This window comes from Haemaphysalis longicornis, unplaced genomic scaffold (assembly GCF_048455015.1).
Source record: "Haemaphysalis longicornis isolate Haplotype H1 unplaced genomic scaffold, Haemaphysalis longicornis Haplotype H1 scaffold_1, whole genome shotgun sequence".
Classification (NCBI taxonomy): Eukaryota; Metazoa; Arthropoda; class Arachnida; order Ixodida; family Ixodidae; genus Haemaphysalis; species Haemaphysalis longicornis.
In genome coordinates, this window is record NW_027526203.1 from 241,774,373 (window position 1) to 241,793,137 (window position 18,765).

At 44.8% G+C, this 18,765-nt stretch overlaps 1 protein-coding gene across 2 annotated transcripts in view; it reads right to left on the bottom strand.

Annotated features, from left to right (window-relative positions):
- LOC144168918 (ragulator complex protein LAMTOR3-like) overlaps positions 1-18,765 on the bottom strand; it is a 43,626-nt gene that overhangs the window by 11,193 nt on the left and 13,668 nt on the right. Inside the window, exons 3-5 of one of the 2 annotated variants that reach the window (XM_077697919.1) lie at positions 13,345-13,478; positions 10,308-10,371; positions 8,653-8,738 (exon numbers count right to left, since the gene is read on the bottom strand). In XM_077697919.1, coding sequence (XP_077554045.1) covers positions 8,665-8,738; positions 10,308-10,371; positions 13,345-13,478 — 272 coding nt within the window. In that variant the 3' untranslated portion in view covers positions 8,653-8,664. The remainder of the gene's footprint in view (positions 1-8,652; positions 8,739-10,307; positions 10,372-13,344; positions 13,479-18,765) is intronic. The other variant, XM_077697917.1, reaches the window with a different exon arrangement.

The window sequence follows — 18,765 nt, forward strand, 5'->3', positions numbered from 1 at the left end:
CACGAGCTGACGCATTCCGTTTGCTGAGTTGATATGTAAATGGCTTCCCAGATTTCACGTGTGCTCTTTTGTGATTTTGCCAGAACTGAGGTTTCCTCAAACAATGGGTTGCACTCTTTTTTTGCAGTGGGTCGCCAGATTGCCTGAGAGGGCCATTTGCTTACATGCGTACTGGTGCTCTCCAAGTCTCTCACTAAGGCGTCTCCCTTTCTGGCCAACGCATGCTTTGCCGCAGTCCAGAGGAATGGTGTACACGACCCCTACTTCACATTCAACAAACTTATTTTCACACTGGGTTTTACAGACATTTTTGGTGGCTTCCGGTATAGTGTTTACTTTTTGGCCCATCCCTTTAAGTTGCACGGGCGCGTGCCCATTTTTAATTTATGTGAGGCCTTGTGTATGTACAGGACAACAGCATGTTTCTTGTCATGGCTCCTGGGTTCCGGCCGTTTCTTTTTATGTTCAAAATTTTTTCCGGCAACTGAGACTAGTGCGCTGTCTGGGTAGCTGCTTGCTTGTAGACGTTCCACTTGGAGTTTAAAGCTTTCCTCGCACCTGTGCGCACACGACGATTTAAGTGCTTGCGTCATGCATGCATTAGCAATGGCCCTCTTCACTAACTTGGTATGCGCCGACTCGTAATAAAGAAGCCCCTTTTCCCCTCTGGTTTGGTACATGTAGCAACTGTGGCTTTTCTCTACCTTTATGCTTAGGTCCACGTACTGTATGTTGCTTTTGTTAGGAATTTTGCGAGTGAATTCTAGGCCTTCTAGGTCTTCAATTTCAATTGTACCTTGAAACCCTTTCTACGTGTTTTTATGCCCATGCAAATATTGCACTTTTAATAAATCAGTTGTTAGCCTGCGCTCGTGCTGTTTACGTCATCCGCTTGTCTTCTTTAGAAAGTGTGTCCCTGGTAGCCTCAAGCACAGCCCTTCAATAAACAAGGTACGAGAAACAGTTATGTTTATGTGGCCAACAATAAGCAGTTGCTGCCACATGTGGAAATCGAGCAGAAAGCTTTTCTAGCTATAACAGGGCTTCTAAAAAATGATATAGTGCGAGTGCAAAACCTAACCAGGATTGCAGAAGGCAAGGCTTGAAAGTGAAAGTGACTTGAAACCTGAAACCCGGCTCCCCAACTTCAGTCCTAACTGTTAGAAAATAAGAAGCCTGCTCTTTATTATACGGGTGCAAATATTCAAAACTTCGAATAGCTCGCAAATAGTGTGTGACAAGAAATTTGCAATGCAGTTTTACCGTTCAAAGTATTTGAAGTCCTCAAACGTTCAAAATTTACGAACACGCCAATCAAAGTTGGCTCTGCTGCACAGCATCGAAGCTGCGCAGAAGCCTAACTCGTGCAAGCCATGCACAAACTACTAAGTGTATGCAAACTTGGGAGTATGTTGGCTGAAGTGGAGCGCTACCTGTGTAGAGTTAACAAGCCAAAAAAAAGTTTCCTGCCAATGTAATGGCAGGAGCAAAGAATCAAACCTTAATAGTTGGCAATGCTTGCAGTAAGGTCATACCAGCCACTGGCATGCTTAGCCTCTTTTGAGTGAAAGGAGGGACTGCAGCATGCTGAATCTGCATTTCTTCGTGATGATGTACAACAAGTTGTTTCACTGCTTTGCCATTTAGCCTTCATCTATATTTTTAATTGTTTCCTATTGTTTTCATATCAAGCACCAGATGAACACACACGTGTGTGAAGTCCTGACTAAGTTATTTTTTAGCGATACTATACGCAAACAAACTCCCAAAGCTCGATGTGTCTGAAGTGCAAGGAATTCTAAAGCAAGACGCGCCAGAAAACAAATGTCCCAGTGTGTATCCCCTCATGTTTCAAGCGGCTTACGATTTCAATGGCGACAGCACGGTTATAGAACATATCGGGCTGTTTGTTTTCCTCACAAAAGGAGCTTGGGACTTGGGCTCAAGCTTAGGCTCAGCACGTGCCCCAAGTGCACAAAGAAAGCATTTCGTTCATGCTACTCAAAAAATGAAGTGGTTTAAAGGGGCTATGCAGACAAAACACGTTTGGTTCATCTGAAAGATTGCCTTGTTAGACTAACACTCACAACACTTTTAATGTAAAGTTCACTCAAATAAGCTATATATAATTAGGAAAAAAGGGAATGGCCATGTAACTCACTAGCTCATTTCCCACACTAGAACCCATGACTTAATGTGCACAGCTGTGCAACAGGCTGAGGCTGGCAAAAGCAAACGCAAGTTAGGCAGGTCTTGTAAGCTTGTAAAACGCGCTATTTTTGCTTAAATGTAATGCATGTTCATTTTATAGCAGTAATTCAGAATGGTGGGAGAAACAATGGAAGTTACGAAAGCACACATAAACATAGATGTACCACTGCGTACTGCTGTTGGTACTGCGCGCACTATGCCTGTTTTAGCTGCGCAGCAGTCCGTCGCTTTGAAGTTGTCTCATACGACACTGGCCGATTGGCGCAAGAGACACTGTTTTATGTGACCCTGTTTGTCGAGCATACCCCATATTTCACAAAACGATTACCATTTACCGTAACAAAAACAAGCGAGGTGCAAATATGATCAGAAATGAAGCAAAGGCAGACAGCAGTCCCGCGCAGCATGGTGGCATCATCTAGGAGGACTAATGGCAAACAAGGCGTTCCACAGTCCGCTGGAGACTAAACAGCGCACTAATGTTTGTTTGAAGACCAGTCCTGGTTACACCATCGCAGATGTCACGAAACACGATTTGGTGGAAGAATGAAAATTGTAACTTACATCGATTAATTTTTCAGTGAATAAAGCATTGTTTCCTGCCGGAAAAGCGCTGGGGGCACTATAAAACAACAATTTTTTTAAATAAAACAAACGTATTTTGTCTGCATGGCCCCTTTAGGTGCGGGTTGGACATAAGGCTGGAGTTCCGTGCATTTTACAGTGAAGCTGCCTATGGCGAGGATCCAGTAGATTATTTTCGACAACAGAGTGATGTAGACAAGAATTGCACGCGAGTGTAGTGCCACCTTGTGGTGCCCACTGAAATTTCTGGTATTGTAAAACTGTGCGCCATATCTTCAGCATATGGAAAAATTTAAAACCAAATAAGAGCTTAGGTCCTAGGGCCTTCATGATTCATATAAGGATGTGGGGATCCTCTAGATTCACTTTTTCTCTCCCCTCGAGCGTGGCCTTCAAACGAGCGCTTTCCCGCGCACGTGAGGTCACCTCGCGGGCCGACACGCCGGCGGGCACCAACCGGCCGCTGCCGCTGTCGCTCTTCCTCTCCCAGGAACTTGCCTCCTCTCCCCTACACCTTTATAAGCACAGCGCGCACACTTTGCGCTTTCTTGCTCTTGGAGGGGAGACTGGAGGAGACTGAGAACAGGGGCGCTGCCCGTCCCCTCTCCGCTGCCCCCGCGTCGCTTGGTCGGGGCCTGCTTTTGACCCTGGTTGGACGCGCAAGGTAGGCCGTTTTCTAACTCGCGAGCGGCCCACATGCAACCTTGGCAACAGCTGCCCGTTTGGGCGGGGCCTTGAGGTGCGCGTCGGTACAGTGTAGTTCTTAGCCCTGTCTCAGCGTTGAGTATGCGCTGTACCATTCGGCCAATAAAGCTCCTGCTTCGTCCTGGCCCTTTGGAGCCTGTCGTCGCCTTTGTCGGTAAATCGAACCCGTTGCAGCGTCTCCCTCATGGACGCCGCGAACCTCTCTTGGGCATTTTGGATGGGTCATTTTGCGGGCGTGGTGAAACCCCCTGTATCCCACATTGGCCCTTTTAGGCCAACCAAGCCCACAAGGCCTATATTGCCCCTGGAATAATTTCTTCCCAGCAATGCATTTCTGCTTGAATGGTTTGAAGGGACCCTGCAACACACTTTGAGCAGTGCAAATAATCCTGCATGATGCCTAAATTACACTGCCAAGAATGCCTCATCCAAATTTTATACACATGCGAAGCGGTACGCTCGCAAATCGCCGTTAAAGAAACAGGAAAGCACCATTATACACCACTATTATTATGTCATTACAGCGGTGGCTGTTCTATTTGCTGTTGCTGATCAACTTCATGGTTTATTTCTCGAATTTCCTGTGACAATCCGCTGCCGTTGACGATGTGCACCAAAAACGAGAAAACTCACCGGCCTGTGATATCTCGAAGCCCACCAAAGAATGCCATAAGCCACCCCCTTCGCTGGGAGAGCACACGCAGCTTTCGTCCCTTCTTCCGTGGTCGAGTTGTGAGGGGACGATTACATGCAATTTTTCATCTCACGTAGCTTTGGTGATAGTGAACAGATTTTTATAATTCTTGCAGAAGGAGATTGCTGGGACAATAAACTTTACCCCAAAATACATTCGGAGTAGTCGGTGGTAAGTGCTGCAGGGCCCCTTTAACTATTTCGTTACCACGGGAAATTGATCAATTTTGAGGGGTCTAACAAACATTTTTTCTGTGCTATTCATATTGGTTAGGCATACATTGCAGTGACGTAAAATGCAGATGATTCCACGCGGTTTCCAACAACACAAGTTTTAATGATGTTTTCATAAATAATGATTGCGAAAAAAATTATTGAATTCGAAATTTTTGTCCATGCGTCGAAGAAAATAAAAAATAGGTAGTTGTGTATAATAAACCACCTGTAGTAGGAAAAATTTAGAATACACATTTTGTAGGTAAACATTTGAAAAACCCGTCCTAGAAAAAAAAATTGAGTTGCGCAGTACAATTTGTCAGACATAAAAGAAAATGTTAGCATGCATGGTGCCCGTGCCTTGTGGTGAAGCCCAACCTCTATTTCACATTTTGCTATTTTGTAAGAAATCTGGTGGTTTGACATCATTAAAGGATCAATTAGCCTCCACGTGATGTAAAAACACCTTGCAGGGGTAGAGCGGGCTTGAGCCTTTTCGAGCAGTTCACGGAGCGGGAATAATTCTGTTTTGGAGAAGCTTTGGAGCAGTAAAAGGGTAGTTTTGGAGCAGCATTGGAGCACCAAAACGCAAATTTTGGAGCCATTTAAGTCTGTTTGGAAGCACATTTCTAGAGCCAAACATCATTTATTTGCAGTTTTTCATTCCTGGTAAGAACAAAAAAATTCAAATGGCCTTTACGCAACATTTCATCAATACCGAGCAGACCACTTTTTCGGTAAGTTAGAAAAATATACATTTCCAGAATAAAACCATCACAGCTGACAAAAATTACCAACAAAAAAACTAGAGATGAGTGATGCTTTAAACAGCTGCACCTACCTAGACTTCAGACAAGTGAAAAAACATAATTATAGCCATGAGAAGCAACTAAGAGAAGACCAGAGCCAGAGAAGACCAAAATGGTCTGTCTTGCACCTAAGATAGACAGTTTACTTTCATTCTACACCTAACGAGACTATGGACAAATAAAAAAATGTAAGAGGAAGAAATTAAAAGGAAAAGAAACTACGACGAAACTACAAATAATCTGAACTTGACTAGATTTCAGAGAAAGTAAAAATAATTATACATTCACGTTCACAAAACAAAGGAAAGAAGTATCCTAGGATGTTATTCGCAGTATTGACCGAGTAATATTCGTACATGCATCTAACTCACCCAAAAACACTGTGCAAGTGCGCCGTTTTTATCGAAATAACGAACGTACCAGTGTTTATCAACTTGTTTGTTCGAGCTTAAACAGCGGGCTTCCCAGAGGGAGACACGAGGGAGAGGACGCACCTCCCACCAATCACACCAACCCAACCCCCCCCCCCCCCCCCCCCCCCCCCAACACCCGCAAGAAACAGGTGGCATTGGGCAAGACACCTACGGAGCTGATTACTTGCAGATAGTTGCTGCTAACACAATTTCCCCTCTTGCTTGTGCCAAAGCATCGCCTCTTACTTCGTTCTGGTGGAAAGGGCACAGTGGCATCTAACCTTTGGAATGGCAAGCACACTCTTGATCAGATAAAATGGTGAGGGTCCGACTGAACAATAAAAACTACTGTAATTTTTGCTTTTTACACTAAGTGGAAAGATTGCAATGACAGCTGGTGCCAACGTGTGCATAAAGGTGCAGCGGGCTGTGCAGTGAAGATGCATTTTGGGCCAAAGTTAGCGCATCATTTACACCCCAAGGTCACTCCCAAATCCAGTGAAACAGCACCGCCAGCATTAGTCCTTTAGGGAGTTTCGCTGGAGCGCACCCCATCATGAATGACAGCTGTATAGATAAGACGCTACTGCTCCTTCACTACACCAACCTTTTTCCCTCTCCTCCTTTCCCCGCAGAGTAGCATGCCAGCGAACTTATGTCGGCAAACCTCTCTGCATTTTCCTCTTTAATAAAGAGTTTCTCTCTCTCTCTCTCATGCTCAATGTGATTGGCATTAAACATTACCTCACAGTTGCCTCACATCTTGTGACGGTGCTTTGGAGCAGTTTCAGAGCAATAGTGCCTTTTGGAGCAGGATGGAGCAAGAAAAGCAGATTGGAGCAGCATGGAGCAAATGGAGCTGCACTTCCACCCCTGACCTTGTCAATGATTATCACCAGCACAATATTGAAGGCGAATAAGCGATGCGAAAAAATCCGAATGGAGTTGAAAACCAAACTCTGGGGTGGATGCTTGTTGACGTTCTGATCATCACTTATCAGTCAAAACTTTAATTTGCGGTTTATTATCATGTTCCGACTCGCTATGGTAGCCCTGCTTGCAGGAATAAGGTACAATGCACTAGAATCGTGCGCAGCAAGCTTTCACCAAGCCCCCATCGTTCTATGAAGCGAGTTCAGCACTATGAGCCTACTACACTGCAGCGTCACCTAACAATTTCGAAATGAAACAATTACAAGGCTGTTGGAGACTGTCAGAATAGACAGTTTTACTAAGAAGCGATATTAGACCTCTGGCAATACCCTCGTACAAAAACGAAACTGGCCGGTGAGCAGCTGGCAGTGTTCAAGGCCGATTGGAAGCGTTCTCCTCGTCTGAACTGATATCCAGTGACTTGGTGTTATTTTTAGACTTTCAGTGGAAGCTGTAATTGCAAAAATAAGGCATGGGTAAAGTGGAAGCACGAGCGGAGTGCTTGTTTCGAGGAACAGTAGCGGACGATGGAGGCGCCATGGCAAGTGAGCTTGTAGTTGGGTAACTGCATAGTAGCGCCAAATATGAATTTCGCAACGCAAAAACGAAACCGAAACTGTTGGAAACTGGCTGAAAATGCCAGGCACAGTTGCTAGACATGTGGGGGACCATAAGAAATAAGCTTTGGCAGAATAAAGCTACCCTTTCTCCGAACCAAAGATCACTATTGAATAGCTGGTGTCATTTTCAAGTAATTATCACCTCTCAACGTTGTCGGATTACAAGGCTGACAACATTATTTAGTACTTGACCTGCCAGCAGCCTTTTGATAAAAAAAATTATGGTAATGCAGCCTAACCACCAGCTGCATGCTTTTTTGTCAAGTGCAGCAGCCATGCCCCCTTCCTCAAAAACACACGCACCTCAGCTCGCAAAGAACGCTGTCACAAATCTCATTGTCGCCGGAGCGAGAAAATTTAAATTTGATTCTAAAAGTGCAGTGCCTAGATTAACCACTGGCTGAATTAGGTGTACGAGAAACGACTACAACATGTCAAAATAGGCAATATAAATCATCGACCACTGGTGACCGATTTGAATAGGCGTTTAAGGGGGTAGGGTGTAAGTTTGGTCTTTGTAAGCTGGCTTTACCCCATCCTCTGTTGCGCAGTGAAGCATTGCCATCTACAGAGGGAGTATGACCAGAGGAAACAGCTCGAGCTCTTGCATTATTGAAAGTAACAAATTATATGACAATTAGCCACCAAGACGACTCTACCATTATGCAAAGTGTCATTGACTTTATAATTAGTTGACAGCAAAGTTGTAAACATTACAAAATTACTGTCTGTGGTCATCTACGGAGGAAGTATGGTTTAACTTGTTTTACCAGAACTATATGACAATTAGCCGCTAAGACGACTAGCATTACGCACTACAGCATTGCTGGTCATCCTACACAGGGTGGAATGGCACTAAATGAACGGTTCAGTGTGTGCAAAAATCCCTTGCAGCAAAGCCAAGTTCTTGCAAATGCTCAGCAGGAAACAGCTGTTCCTGGATGTGTCTCCTATAGGGATAACCACCATCAATGCTTCAGAGAAATAAAATTTGCTCATACTTTTCACTAAATTTAGTGTACCACACATATAGCTTGTGCTGCAAAGCTTCGCTGCCCTCGTGAAAATGGGGAATGGAATTGTAGCGGGAAATATAGATTTCCAGCTTGATTTCTAGCCGCACTGACAAATGCTAGCTAGAATTGACAGCTTCTGGGTGGAAAAGATCTAGATCCTGCTAACGCCCAGCTAGCAACATTTGTTTTTCTAGCTGGATAGACAAATGCTAGTTAGAAATGAGAACTCCAAGCCAGGACAATATCTTGAACTAATCGGTTATAAGGTTTAATCCGCTGACCCTACACAGGCGATAAGGCACGCTGTAGTGGCCGGCTCTGAATTAATTTTGACCACCTAGGGATCTTTAACGCGCGTCGGAATCTTGAACACACGGGCGTTCTCGCTTTTCGCCTCCATCAGAAAAGCGGCTGCCGTGGCCGAAAATAATATCTTGAGCTCAATGCTTACCTTCAGTTGCGGCTAAGACGTTTCAACAATGTTCTTGAGTGTCTCCGAAATTTCACTCAGCTCCGCTTCAAGGTTGAGCATCATGCCTAAAGATTGTACCAGAACAATTAAACATGAATATTAGGCTTATTAGCTTGAAACACACAGTTGCACAATCTTGTAACCATTCAACATCAGAGGCAAAATAACTGGGCATGAAAAAAAAAAAAAAAAAAAACAATAAGTCAACGAAATTTGAGACTTGCTATCATTACTGCATTTAGAATAACTACAGACCAGTCATATGAAGCCAACATCTGTCCGATGAAGCCGACATCTATCCGATTGTGCCCTTCCGCCAGAGTTGAAGCAGTTTGGATTTGGAAAGGGGTGTACAGACGTGAAAAATTAGAGAAAATACGCCAACAATGGTTGAATGCTAGGGAAAGCCATGGAATGCCCTCATCACTAAAGCATCAGAGAGCACAATCCCAGTGCAGGAGACAGTCCTGATAAGAAATAATTGATTGATTGTAGGGTTTAACGCGCCGACGCAACGCAGGCGATGAGGCGCGCCGTAGTGGAGGGCTCCGGATTAATTTTGACCACCTGGGGATCTTTATCGTGCGCCGAAATCTCGATCACACGGGCGTTTCTGCTTTTCGCCTCCATCAGAAAAGCGGCCGCCGCGGCTGGGAATCGAACCTGCGACCTCGTGCTCAGCAGCAGAACGCCTTAGCCACTGAGCCACCGCGGCGGGTCAGTCCTGATAACAAATACCCTATGTGTATGGTAAGGTGATGTGATGTGGGTATGCTTGCTTCTGGATTAGTTTGTTTGGCGTTGGACTTGATTTTGGAAAGCTTCACATTCCCCCTTTGTTGTCATTCAAGGGGCAACACCATGAAAGTGCCCGCATGTTGCACTTCATTACTCGTTTAATAAATGTTGAAGCCCTGGAAAGTGTAACTGCTGCAGAAGGGCATTTTTGAGGGAAAAGACTAATGAAGAAAAGGTCATGCACAGTTTTAGAACAACCCATTTTGTCCAGACAAAATTTCTGGTCTTTTTTGTTGCCTTCATCAACCAAACAAGCACAAAATCAAGCCGTGCGTAGAAGCAGCTTGTCAACCGTCATGTGCTACGGATAACTGGGCTAGAGCACTGCACGGGCCCAGGCTGGCCCGAAAGCCCAGGCCTGAAGCGCTTTATCGGTGGGCCCGGGATGGACTGTCTCGAAGCCGTGGGCCTGGGCCAGGCTTGGGCTTGAATTCATGGGCCTGGCCGTAATTATTTCGGATGTGAAGTGTAGAAAATAACATTAAAAGGAATGGCACATGGCTTGGGTTTGAAGCATGATATGACGGTAATGATTGGAAAAAAAAAAAAAAAAAAAACCTGTTGCCACCTCTGGTTTTATTTCGCACAAATACTGGTAGTAAGGATAAAATTCTTGGCTTCAGCTGCTTTCGAGCAGCTTTGCAAAATTTTCACAATTTTTACGCTTTCAGAAAAGCTTGGTGCCAGAAATTGCGACTCAAAATGGTGCAATGGCACCTTTCCCCGCATGCACAAAAAAAACCTAACGGCAACAGGACTGTTCTGGCCATGAATTACCGCACCAAGCTTAACCTGCTGCATCAAAGCTGAAAAATTTCACCAACATATTGCCTCACCTGTGTTTGCAGTACTGCTACCAATAAGGGTGATCAACACGGGAGGCCTGTTGAAGCTGACCAACTGCAAAAAAGAAAAAAAAATTGTTCTGAAAATAATGTAACAACCACTAGAATGATGGAGTACACAACAATATACTGCAAAATCATGAGTAAGCCCCTTTGCTCGTGCAAGCTCTTGATTTTCCTCTAAATTCAAACCACCGTCAATACTGAGCCGGTGGCCTTGTCATCGTGCCTAACCCTGTAAAGTATCCACTCCGATTTTTGCAAAACGAATGTTATACCCAGAAAATCTGTGGAACTGAATGGTGTATTCATGCATAATCTAAAAGTGTGACAACTCGAGGGCTAGAGGCCTGTTGCTCCCATTACAAAAACCAAATCCACTTTCGTAACTTATTCCCCCCTCCTTTGTGGTTTCCTTTCAAAGATGTTGGGTGTAGTCAGCATCACTGTCACCGCGGCATTCCTACGCAGAGGTGAAAAAATAATTGCCGCCCAACAGGTCATCGAGGCGCTGGCTAGGCAGAAACCTAGCTAGCCAGCAACAGCGAGCGAGGATCCTCGCAGAGCACCCGCCAAGACGACAACGTAGGCCACATCCGAAGCAAGCGTGCGCGCTTTACTGCGAACTTCATAAACATTTTCCCAATCCAACCTAATGAGGTTATTCTATAGCACTGACAGGTTCTGTAGAACTTAAAGATCCACTTGCCCGCCCCTCACCCTTTTCTATCCATTCCTCCATGCCTGAAGGGGGAGGAGGATTGTCAAGAATTTTACTATAGGCATTACCAGCATTTTGTAAATCGATTCTTGTTCTGAATAGTAATTCACTCATCAATCAAGAGCCTTAACAGTTAACCCAATATGCACATACGAGGCAGGAGAGTGAGATTAACCTTCAAACTTGCAAGTAACCTTTAAGTTGAGCCTTGCCCGGCAACATCATACTCATTTTACTGCTAGTTAAAGCTAACGACCATCTCAAAAAGAGACGTCAAGCCTAAAATCAGGCCGTCACATGCCCGCATTGCCACTGATAAGCCTTAGGACTAGGTCGTTATATAGTGGTAAATGCGGAAGGCTTCACATACGTGGTGTCCCGAAAAAGGCATCACGGAACAAGATTTACAAAACTGGCCTTACAAATTCCCAGTGAAATCAGCAGAGACCAGGTATATAATTTCACACTGAAACAACCATCAAACTTGTCACATTGTGCCTCCACAGTAGCCTTGGAAGTCTCTTGGCCAAGGTGCCGCAAACAAGCCGCTGTTCAGCTGGTGGCCCAAGGTGATCACATCAAAGTGTGACATCAAATGCTTCCCTGTTCCCCAGCCAGACTATAAATGTATGCTTTCTGGAGCACTGTTTGACGGGGCAGAAAATTTGCTGCTAATCCCACCCACTGCTCGAACCATTGCCTCTCGTAGTGGTGCTCACTATAGCAGCAACCACAAAGGTTCATTTTATTGGTGGAGCCGTACTGAGTCTGCATTTTGTCAAGAAGCATCTGTTTTGAGAATGCCACAATATGTGCAGCCCAGCAGCCCTGTGACTTCCACTTCCCATTTCATCGAAGCTATACAGGAGACTCTTACACTCAGAACAGACATCTAAAAAAAGACAACCAAGAGTTTCACCCTGGGAACCTTTTGATTTGATTGATTGTAGGGTTTAATGCACTGACGCTACACAGGTGATGAGGCGCACCATAGTGGAGGGCTCCGGATTAATTTTGATCCCCTGGGGATCTTTAAAGGAGCACTGACACAAAATTTGTGTTAAGCTTTTTTCACTGCTATGGGTGCCTACGAGCCCACTAATCATAGAATGGCACATTAGGCGGTTGATAGCAGCATAAATATTTATTTACAGCCTCGTTTATTTGTGTCAGTTTCAGTTCCGACTAAACGAACACTGCGGCAGCCGCCATGACAGTAGGGCACTCATAACGTCGCCGTTTTCGTCGCACCACTGTCAGTGTAGCCGCGCTCACTCACGTGCCCAGACTGGCCATGGTCTCTATCTTTCACGTGCCGGGCAGCCTGACGTCAGTCCTGAATTTGCGACGTGTACACACGGCAAAACAGCGCGCTGGCCACGTCACGGGGGCCTTGACATCGGCAGTTTGGGGCCAGAAGGAGTAGATGGCATCATGCTGATGCCGATTGTGAAAGGGTATCCGTTCTGAGCTTTCTCATGTGCTCAAAGATTTTAAAAAAATTAAAATACGTTACACTGAACAATTACTGCTGAAACTTGCTGGGAGATATCTCCATATACAAAGGAAGCCTTTTACACAGTTATTCAAGCTTTCAAATGTTGTGTCCGTACTCCTTTAACGCGCGCCAAATTCTCAACCACACGGGCGTTTCCGCTCTTCATCTCCATCAGAAAAGCGGCCCTGGAAACCTAGGCTCTTTGTCGAAAGATTTACAGTGTGCATCTGTGTCTGCCAGAAGTTCTTCCACACCTCTCAGCTGTACCTACTGGAGGCAACCCAGTGTTACCCAGAAACCTGCCGAGGCCTGTCAACACTTGTTTAAGCCTCCATCACCCACGTGATCAAAAAAGTCCACGAGACAGCCACTTGGGCAGTCACCATGTGCAAGATTTTAGGCCCCTGAAACACATTTAAGCCACCTCTACCAACACTAATTGTCCTTCTATGCCTCCATACATAGCTTATCATTTGCCCTGTACAACAAGAACGGCCTGCTAATGGCGCTGCTGACCGAAGCATTTTTTCCACATGAATGTGGCACATTACCGAGTGCCTAGTACTAAGAACACATTTGATGTATGTAGTCAGCTTGAAACCTTGCAATTGCTTTGGTTATTACTCGCGTCTTTTTTTGATGCAACTAATAATGAAGTAGACCCCACAGCACCCTCTCCTTATAAGACACTTTCCAGCCCTGCCCACACTTAGTACCACCAAGCAAGCAGTGAAAGCAGAGAATAGTGCTGACCTCTCGCTTGGTCGGCTGCCAAAAAGGGCCCCCGTGAGCAAAACACGTGCACACACCTGAAAGTTGCTGTAGCATGTGGTCATCTTGTTGCACTTGCCCAGGCCCATCTTGTGACCTCGGGATATGGCAATGCTCACCATGGCCAGGAAGCTGGGCCTCAAGGCGTGCCGTGGAGCTCCATCCGCAGCAACTGCATTCAACCCCCCCAGCCAGCACTGACAGTTGCACAAGGCCCGAAAACAGCCAGTAAAAAAACATTAAAGGACGCTCAAGCATGGAAACAAGTTGACATATTGGCAGATTGCGGGGTAAGGAATATGCAAATGTATCGCTTGCAGCAGCTGTTTAAAATGCAGCTGATGAAGGAAGTGTGCACTGGGTACTGCCAAGCCATGCAATTTTTCGCACCGTGGCCTCTGCTAACAAAAATAACGACTGGTGAAATGAGACTGATGTAGCTTGTGTTAGCATATTTCTGTATAAATGTATCTGGTTTGCTTTTGCTGATCTGTTCTGTAATATACAAAAACTTCAGCAACTTGGGCAACTGGCTGTTTCTGTTTCGAACAAACGTTTTCCCTTAGTGTACAAACACTCAAAAGTAGAGGTATGCACAGGCTTGGACTAGAGGCTCGGGCTAACCACAATCCATAAGCCAGGCTTTATCAGCTGGATCGATTTTCAGCCAGGCCTGTGCTAAGCCCAAGCCAACCCGACTACAGTCAAACTTGCTTTTAACAATACTGGTCACAATACACCAGATATAACAATGAACACTCGCTATATGTTATAAAGTGGAATCTCGTTAAACCATACTCGCATAAGCCGTAGTTTCTTTTTATATGTAGTTAAGCAGAACCCCTGACTGTTTCCCTTCGGATAAACCGTAGTGCCGGTTAGTATGTACTTTCTTCGTGTGCCCGTCAGGTACGGTTTAACGAGGTTTAACTGTATAGTAAAATAAACTGCTTATTTAAATATTACAATACTCACCCTTTCACTCATCTGTTATAACAATTAACTGAGCCTGGCAGTATCAGCCAACCAAAAATCCAGTTTTTCGAGTCTTGTGAGAGACCCCAGGCCCATGTTTTTACCATGAAAGAAGTTAAAACAGCAGTGGCTCATTATTTGCACCTCATCTATCCTTGCGGCCCTTAAAACAAATTAATGATGACTGCCTTCTGCACAACCATGCTAGGCATTAAGGGAAAAACCTCAGGACTTCCCCTCTTATCTCCTGCTGCCAGCTAGCCCAGAGGATAGAGCAGCAGGCAGAGTTTCTGATGCCTTCCAGATAAAAAAAAAAAAAAAAAAAAAAAAAAACCACAGCACTGAGTCATCGTCAGATGAACTACATCCTCCATACTGTAACTCACTAAGGCTTAAAAAAAAATGTCACTTCGGTAATATAAAGCCTGCCCATTACCCGTTATTGACCAAAAAAAAAAAAGGAAACAAAGTCAAGGATGTGATGCGGGCATTCCTTTTATCTGGGAGGCACTGGCAGGGGTGAGACAGCTGAATCAGATTAGGGAGCAGTTTTTGGAGCAGCGAAATCTCGATTTTGGAGCAGCAGAACGACATTTATTATGTCACCTTAGGAGCTTAAAAAATCAAATTTTTGGCAACTTACGGGGGAAAAGTGCACTTTTTAATCGGTTTTGAACGTACATAACACTGAAACAGCCTTTCAATAAAGCTTTTTTTACCAGAGTATCACAAGGTGTGAACTGCACTAACTTTTTACAAACCATTTTGAAATTCTTAGGCTCTATGCATAGATAGCATGGAGCGCCGTTGAAAATATTGAATTGAAAAACTACACAATCATAAGGCATTTTTATTATCATGTGAATGCTGAAATTGTTACTAAGTGAAGAGCACTTAAGGCGCTCGCCTTGTCGTTCTGGCTCGTTCGCTCGACACAAGTATTTAGAGCACCATGGCGGCGTCCCGGGGTAACGCTGTTGTTCGCGGCGCACTCCAGAGGCTTTGAAAGCCAAGCGGTTTATATAGTCATAAGCGTTCGAAAACTCTTGAAACGGTGGTGCTTGTCATACACCTTCCTGTTGTTTAGCGCAAAGAAAACTATAGGTACCCCACCAGCCCTCCCATTTCAATTCCCAAGGTGCACATTCACTACGATTGTAATTTGAGTAACGTTGGTATGTTTGGCCACCTCCCTCTTGGCATTAAATTTCACTTCAGATAAATGAATCATTATTACTAGCGCGAAATAATAGTCTGCTTGAACATTTTGCGGAGATGTACCCTGCGCCACTGCTTCTGCAGCGTCTATCGTCCCATTACCGCCGCTCGCAAGCTCGCTGTCAAAGGCAGCAATAACTCAGCGTTCTATAACACTGCAATGAGTCCGAAATTTCACTTCAAGCACGCACCACCCTCTGATGAACTCCCGTCTTTCGAGTCCCGCAACAGATCAAACAACTAAATGTAAACCCAGCCACCCCCATAACTAAAACCAAGGTAGAAATCGGCGAACAGCACTCTGCCTGAACCACAAGCAACTGCTTCGCCTGGCGGCCACATTTTCACGTTTTCACATCTTCACCATACCGAGATGGCAGCGCCGAGTAATGTCGTTCCAGTACAGTCAATGTTCCGGAGATACGGTGCTCCAGACATTGGCGTTTTTTCAGGAACTTGCACAAGTAGTTTGATGCCTCAGTACACATAAGTATTTTTTCTACAGGACTTTACAATGGTTTTCGATGCGAAAACTGTGAAAACGCACAAAATATACCATGTGCAACCCAACACGGTGACTTTCGAAAAAACTATCTCGGGACAATTTTATGCAGGTTTTTTATTGAATGATCAATCAATTGAATGTTTACAAACAGCATCGCCTTGGGGGTGCTGGAACATAATGCTGTCAGTAAGCATTCTTCCCCACTGAAACTGACGGAAGCATTAAAATCATTTGCGCTCAGGCTGTTTTGGAGCAGTTTGGTGCAATTTTTGCAATTTTCAAGCTTTTGGGGCAGCCTGGCGCAGGAAAACAAATTTGTATCAAATCTGCGCAATATGCGCAGCTGTCTCACCCCTGCATTGGTTTAGCCTGCAGGTTAGGTTGGAGATGGGCGCAATACAGACTAAGCTGCCATACAGCCATGTATGTGCTAAGTGCAAAGTAAAACTACAAAATGCTTAGAAAATTACCTTCCTGTCCAATGCGGTTATTACAATAATCAGTTATGACTATCTTCTGTAGCACCTTAATAAGTGGGGGTTAGGCTGTGTCTGGGCTGGGCAGATTCCACACTTTGGCCTGAAATCCTTACACTGCAGTTGCACATGCTGCTTACAGCTTAAACACAATGTATCGAAACTTGAGCGGTACTATGGGGCACCAAACAAGAAACGGGACGCTCAACTTGCTACATATTTCCTTGTTAATGGCCCAATAGGATGCTGCTGTTTTACTGTCTCTTAATACTTTGAGCTGCACCAGTGCATGGTTGTGAAATGGAAATGGCAGAATAAACATGAAATCAATTAAAAACTGACACGGACCATGAATGTTCACAAAAACCAAAAAAAGATGTTTCGGCTTCCGAGTGGGAGCCGAAATGTCTTTTGGTTTTTATGAACGTTTATGGCCCATGCCAGTTTTCAATTGCTGCAAAATAGGCATGTGGGTCACATCTGGTCGTTTCCATCGGGCATAAGATGCCATAAATGTACAGCAATTCCAGCAAGGCACTGTAAGCCATATTTATCGAGGGAGTAGCCAGTCACCTTTGTCTACTGTGCACACTTTGTAACAGTAATTTTGCATTGAGTGGATGCACTTCTCCTTGCACAGGGTATGCAGTCGCTTTAATTCCAATGTCATTGGGCAGCACAGAAGTTGCGAGAGTCAGACTTGAAGTGGGTCACTTTAAACTACTCCAAAAATCTGGATTTGGCGAGGCTGTAGCTGTCTTATACCAACCTGTCACGCCATGCCCTCCTGCCGCCAGCACGGGCAGTTCCCCCTGGCCAAAACACTGGATGGCAAGCCACCCTCCCTGCTTACAGCCAGCACACAGGTATGTGACACCAAGCAGCAGAAATGGGAGGTTGCTAGCGCAAGAGAGGAGGTGAGGAAGATGGGAATGTTTTGCTGTTCATGCTTCATGAACTTTTCTCAAGTGGCACCAGCTCAAAGCTTGCTGGAAGCTTGGTCAGCACTCTGCAATCTTTGTTTGGGACATGCTCTTTAAAGTTCCGAAAAAATTGGAAAGAGATAGGCGAGAGCAATGTCCGCCTTAATTTATTACTAGAGAAACAAAGCATCATTTGCCATCTAACCAAAGCCAAAAATGCTACGAAAGGCAAGGTCTTTCAGTTAAAGGAAAAAGTACTGAGTGTCGAGAGAACTCAGTGTGAATGCAAGCATGTTTAGCCCAGTTCTGCATATATGACGCATGCTCATTTGCACAAATACAGTAAAACCTTGTTAACAGCCACTTGTTCAAGCCACAGTATGGTTAGGAAGTAGTGATGCCAAACCTCAAAGTCAGCCTTCTCAATTCTGTGGCAGCCGGTTAAACCCACTACCACTTTTCTACATAGCATTTTTTCCCCTTCACTAATTACGGTTTAATGAGATTCCACTGTACCCGAGGACACATGCCACTTAAGCAGCCATCAGATTAATGTTGTTGCAGTAACATTTCAGACCGATGTGCAAGTGTGTTCATAAGCTGGAATGCCGGCAATGGCCAGGGATCCACACAGGGGACGCATCTCCCATGAGGGTGGGGAGCAGTGAGTCAAGGAGGGAGGCCTAAGTCAGGGGTATTTGCAAGGAATCAATGACAGGCAGCCATTGAGTTTGAGGACACAGACCAGGTACTCAGAGGGAGATAGGATGGGGACTGGGTTGTAGCGTGCAAATGTTCTACTCCTCAATGATGGTGGGTCTGATGCAGCCTAGCTGAAGAGCTAGCATGTGGTGAGGTCAGGTAGGAAACAATCAACCACTTTACTGTCACACATGGTAGGGAACATGATGGTGCAGAGGAGACACAAGATGAGCGAGGACACGTAAAAAGCAGTTATAAAAGCAAGTGCAGTGAGCCTTGCAACATGCTCGTGCTGGGAGGCTCTGAAGATGTCGTATGATGTAGCAGCAGGAAGAAGTGCTTGTATGGGAGCAAGTGATGTGGGATAACCCAGTCTGTAGAACATGGATGTTATGGTGGCATAAGAACGGGCACCGGTTTCCAGTTTACAATTGGTAATTGCATCTGGTACTTAATTGATAAAGGTTAGGGTAATGAATAAATACCAAATACCTGAGCCCCTTGAGATTTGCAGATAATACAGTTTCATTGCCAGTCACGTCAGAACATAAGGAACATGCTTCAAGGACTAGTACTTCATGTTAATAAGCTTGTGTACAGGATAAAAAAAACACAAATTGGAAGCTCACAACAAGCACAAACATAAAAAAAACCATTAAA